General features: G+C 40.7%; 1 protein-coding gene across 1 annotated transcript in view; it reads right to left on the reverse strand.

The window, feature by feature from the left end:
• LOC119416132 (guanine nucleotide-binding protein G(o) subunit alpha) overlaps nucleotides 1-5,872 on the reverse strand; it is a 105,792-nt gene that overhangs the window by 20,874 nt on the left and 79,046 nt on the right. The window contains exons 5-6 of the mRNA XM_037683322.1: nucleotides 4,520-4,648; nucleotides 2,428-2,557 (exon numbers count right to left, since the gene is read on the reverse strand). Coding sequence (XP_037539250.1) covers nucleotides 2,428-2,557; nucleotides 4,520-4,648 — 259 coding nt within the window. The remainder of the gene's footprint in view (nucleotides 1-2,427; nucleotides 2,558-4,519; nucleotides 4,649-5,872) is intronic.

Below are 5,872 nucleotides of genomic sequence, written 5' to 3' on the forward strand. Positions count from 1 at the left end.
CAGAAACACTGTAAACAGTCAGAAACACAGTAAACAGTCAGAAACACAGTAAACAGTCAGAAACACTGTAAACAGTCAGAAACACTGTAAACAGTCAGAAACACTGTAAACAGCCAGAAACAATGTAAACAGCCAGAAACAATGTAAACAGTCAGAAACACAGTAAACAGTCAGAAACACTGTAAACAGAAACATTGCATATACAGTTTTCACAAGGTTACCCAGCATGTTTTTCAGCTCACACAGTCTCTGGGACTCTCAGAGAGAAATTAGTTAGTTTTGGGGAAAATAAAACAAAATTAAATAGAGACATAAATCTTTGCTTTAATATGGGCCTACAAATATCCCTGTTTAATGTTAATACCGTTTGATTATCAGATTTAAATAAGCAGAAAAACAAGCTGAAACGCTGAGCTCTCTTTTTCTCTCTCCTGATGCGGGGAGTTCTGATAAATTGTTCATATCAGTGTGTGATCGCCCGCGAGCTGGATTAAACAACAAACAGATTTATTTATTTATTTTAATTACAATTATTTTTCTTCTTTTGGCTGCTCCCTTTGTCAGGGGTCATCATAGCAAACTAAGTCGCACGAAGACTTGGCAATTATTTTTACGCCGGATGTCCTTCCTGATGCATCCACAGACCACTGAGCTACCCCAGCCCTGTGTGTGGAGCAGAGAGCTGCTATCTAGGGTGCCCGGGGGAGCAGATGGTGGGGGTTAAGGGTCTTTCTCAAGAGCCTAGAGTAGGGCAAATGAAGATGGAGGCAGGTGTGGGTGCTTCAACTTTCCCACCCACATTTTGATGTTGTCGATATTGAGAGTTGAACCGGCAATCTTCCGATCACAGGCCCCTTTTTCTCTAAACTCTGCGCCACCACTCCCAAACAACAGATTTCTTACCGGGGAAATATTGATGAGGACGCACTGCAGCTTTCTGGTTGGTTTGAAAATAGCTAACCAAAAATAGGATTGATTAAGTGATTACAGTAGTCCCTCGCTACGTCGCAGTTCGACTTTCACGAACTTGCTCTTTTGTAGTATTTCAATGTAAGATTGTACACGACACACGCTCGTCAACTTTAATATTACTCAGGTGTTTGAGATGGTACGGGATAAAAGTTTAACGAAAAAAACTTCGGACAGGCGCCGCCATATTGCAGTTTTCTTTCAATAAGCCTATACGGTAATGCAAGTCAAAAGAACTACACTACCCAGAAGCCAACAGCGCTTCCGGCTGCTGCTTTCTGCCAAAGTGGAGGGAAAGTTTTGCAACGCAAATCTACACTATCTATTAAGTTCACTGAACTGGCAGGAAAGTTGTAAATAATCCAGAAGCTCAATGAAGCTCAATTATCCACGTGCACATCAACTGGGGATGGGGGGACGGGGTGACAGGGTGGTGGGCTTCGTCGCTGCAGGGCAAGTCTGCCGAACCAGAACTGAGCCCATCCGGAACAGAGCTGCTGGTCTGCAGAGCTGCTGAGTAAAATTTTGCAGTACTGTACAGTACATATACGTATGTTGTTAAAATGATGTAGGTTTAAGAGTTTAGAACATTGCAAGAGTGTGGGAAGAGTTTATAAAGCCTTAAAATATATATAAATACTAAAATAAATATAGTATTTCTATTTTGCTGTTTTTCACCTACTGCGGTGGTGTCTGGAACGTAACCCCCGCGATAATTGAGGGACTACTTCAATTAATTTTAGTAAATGTCACCAAGGAGACGTTCAACATGCATTGAGCTCACGTTCAGCCCAGCTGAGTTCTGCTCCGCCTCTTTTGGTTCCGCTCAAAGCTCACACCTGAGGGGAACACGGACGCTTCGCCTGCGATTTATGAACCGTTTGAGGAAGAACTGGTCTGAGCAGAACTGGTTCTGAATGGACCCACATGGAACAGCAACATGTCGGTCATTCAGGGAACATCAAAAACTGTCAACATTTGTTTTATTTTGAAAAGGGTAAAGATTTATCAAGTCAGAGATGGCAGCATAGCACGGCATTTGTGTTAAATAGGAGGCATAGTGTGTCATTTTGGTGTTTTTTTATTGTAGCACATTAAAATATTGCTACTTTTATTGAAATTAAATAAAACCTGAAATGTAATTTTATTGAATTATACTTTTGGGTTCTGTTTATTTACATTTATGATTTAATGGAGCAAAATTAACAAATTTAATTGAAACACTTGGTTTATTTACATAATGACTAACTACTGGATGTCCGCCCCCTGAGCTGCTGGCTTTCAGTAACTGTGGCCCCCTGAGCAGTTTAGTTGAATAGCCCAGCTTTAAGCAGATTGCTAAAACGAAACCTTAAAATAGACAAACCACTCCTGATCCAGGAGGATTTCTATTCTTCCTCTTCTGTCTTAAGTCCACAGGATGAGACAACAGAGCATCGGGCTGGAGACAGTCCTTACCGTGGTCTCGTCCTCATGCAGCACCTGGTCGTATCCGCTCAGCGCCACACAGAAAATAATGGCCGTCACGTCCTCAAAACAGTGGATCCACTTCTTCCTCTCCGACCTCTGACCTCCGACGTCAAACAGCCTGATGGGACATTTGAGACGAGAAGAATTTAAACCTGAACACTCGTCAGTTTGTCAAGCTCAAGATGGTTCAGTTGAGCTGCTGAAAGGTCACATTTATTAATATTTGTGTCAAAAACAAACTGGTCAGTCTTTAATCACCACTCGCTGAGCAGCAGCTGAAACGATACACTCAGAAAACGACAAGGAGAAATTACAGATGTGAGACTTGAAGCTGCAACGATGCGCAGAGAGATGTTGGACTGAAACACAGTGTGCGTGACGGTATAATGATAGGTGGCAGACGGGTTCCACCCAGTACAGGAACAGAACCACCTCCCAGCAAGGCTGCCAGTAACAGCAGCCCAGCTGGACCTCCACAGAACACTGAAGGTCTCTGGGTCAAACATCGTTCAGAAGGGCGATCATGTCTCTGCAGCCTGAAGGTGCATCCTCTGATCAAAACAAGTGGCTCAGTCAAACCCCTCTCCTGTTTGTCGTTCAGCAGATCAGAACCACGATGACAGAAGTTCAGAACTACTGCTGCAAACTTTGTGCTACTTTAACCAAATGGTTAGACTGGTTAATAGTCTGCTTTGACTTTTTTGGTTTTTATAACTTTTCAAAATATTTATCTTTGTTTACATTAAACTCCTCTGTAGAAAAACACACCAAGATGTCTTCAGGTCCTTTAACAGGCTCGCTTTATTTTCTCTTCTTTTGCTATTTTTAGCTTTTAGTTACTGCTCTGCTTCTTCAAGATTTCAGCTAAAGTTTTACTGACGTTAGCATCTCTTTAGCTAGATTTAGCTTTAGTATATGTTTAGCTAATTTTGGCTATGATTTTTCTTGTTTTAGCATTTGGCAACACAAAGGCATCACTGTCGCCTTCGTGCTTGCTCAAGATGAGAGTTCTGTGATGGAGTTAAATTCAAAGTAGTCTGCTCCACAGATAAATATTGTTAACTTATGTTTTATATATATGAATGTTTCTGTTCAGTGCCCTGAGATGACTTCTGTTATGACGTGGCAACATATAAATAAGCTGAACTGAATTGAATTCGCTGGCCTGTAACGGCTGCTTTTAGCATTTTATGTCAATTTTAGCTTTAGTATACGTTTTGCTCATTTTAACATCTGTTGCCGTTTTTAGTAACTTTTATCTACTTTGTTACTTTTGCAAACTTTAGCTTTAGCATATGTTTTGCTAGTTTTAGGTACAGTTTAGCTATTTTTAACATTTGATTTATTTATTTTTTTACTCTAAAATCAGTTTAGCTTTTTTGTTATATATTTTACTAATATATATACTAATACCATCTGTTTTGTTAGATTTACCTTATATATATATATATATATATATATATATATATATATATATATATATTGCTAATTTTGGCTAAAGTTTCATTACTTTTAGCATTTGTTTCAGGTTTTTATTTTATTGCCAATTGTAGCATCTGTTTAGGTACTTTTAGTTACCCATTTAGCTAATTTTAGCTTTAGCTTGTGTTTTGATCATTTTAGCTATGGTTTTGCTACTATTACTGTCAGTTTTGCAAACTTGATTTGTTTTTGTCATTTTAGGCTTCAGCTTTAACTTAGTTTATACTTTATTACTTTTAGCTTTAGCATTTGTTCTGCTACCTTTATTTATTTTTGTTGTTATTGCTAATTTTATCATATGTAATGCTACTTGAAGCAACTATTTTGTTAACTTTAGCATCTCTTTCAGTAACCTGAGCTAATCTTTACCTTTAGCATGCTCCTTCTGCTTGTTTTGATTAATCTTCCCATCATCCCACGCGGCTCCCCTCTCGGTCGCCGTTCCCTCAGCTCCCTGCTCTAATTGAATCCGACCTCGTTAAAGAGGCAGAGAGCCATAAATACGGAGACTTGTTTAAACGGTTTCCTCTGGTTAATCACAGAGTGGAGTTCCTGTCAGGGAAATGGAGGAGACAGATGCTTCTTTGGGAATACCGACCTGAAGTGAAGGTTTTTGAAGGTGAAGTGCGTCTCGACGATACCCGTGGTCTTCACTCGGGTCCGCAGGATGTCCTGCTCTGTCGGCTGGTAGTCGGCCGCACCGATCCGGTCTAGACTGTCCAAGTAGCTGCACACAGAAAGAAAGGCAATGTAAGGAAAGACGATTCTCTTTGGTGATGTAATGAAATATTCCTGCAACCATCCATCCTACCAAAAGTAGCGGTAAACAATCCCAAATCATCGCTTGTGTCTAACAAACATCAGCATCATCTTCCAGGCTGAAAACAGGCAGGTGAAGGACAGGAGCAGGTATAAACTCACCCCGTGTCACCTTCCAGTGTAATGGATGTGATTTTCCTTTTTATTTTTAGATTAGCGATGTTCTTTCAGGGCTTTAAAGCAGCTGCTCAGTTACTTCAAAGTAAAACAGATAAAGGCTGGAGAGGGAGGACACATTGGCTGAGTGTAACAAAAAGTAGATGGAACACACACACAAACACACACACTCACAAGCAGCTTCACTGATAAGAAGTATTGATTACATAGAGGGAAATATTGGTTAGACTGTGGTTTGGAGGGGGATGAGAGATGAAGAAAGCCATTTTTTTTCCCTCACGAGCCACAAAGAGGCAGTAATCTGCGACCACAACGTGTTTCTATAGAGTAAAAAGAAAGCACATCTGCACCACATCCTTATCACATGTGCCTCGTTTGGTCCCAGAGAGCCAGAGAGGACGGGTTAACTGATGAGCTGATGCCGACACAGGTTTCAGTTTACAAAGTGAAAGGCCAGTGATTGGATTAGAAGCCATCAAACAACCCACAGAGTCTCATCACAAACCCAATAAAAGGCATATGTCTTAACTGGAAACAAGAATCAATGAGAAATGAAAGCTGCATGAAGCAGGTCATCACACCATTTCATCCTGAACCTGTGTGCCGGTGATGTGTTCATGTGTGAAACCTCCAAACATTCATGTCATAACAGACCAGTTAGAGTTCTCCTCACTATCTGGTATCAAAGACTAAATCCACTGAAAGGATGGTGGATGTTTGATAATCGAGTCTGAAAGGTTAGTCAAAGTTCAGCTACTGTTGGTGTTTACCCATTTGTCTTTCCTGACCTTTCCCTCCACTCGAGGTTGAACCTCCCTGCAGTTTCTTCACAGTGAATTCACATCAGCTTCATTTGTGTTATCTCATCCTCTGAAGGACTCACACAGACAGCAGACTGCATGGAAAACAACACCAGCACAATGAGAAGAGGGTTTACATGGAAAACAACAATGGGACCACTGGAAGGATTTACATGGAAAACAACACTGGGACCACTGGAAGGGTTTACATGGAA

The sequence above is a fragment of the Nematolebias whitei genome, chromosome 10, assembly GCF_014905685.2.
Source record: "Nematolebias whitei isolate Nwh7 chromosome 10, NemWhi1, whole genome shotgun sequence".
NCBI lineage: Eukaryota > Metazoa > Chordata > Actinopteri > Cyprinodontiformes > Rivulidae > Nematolebias > Nematolebias whitei.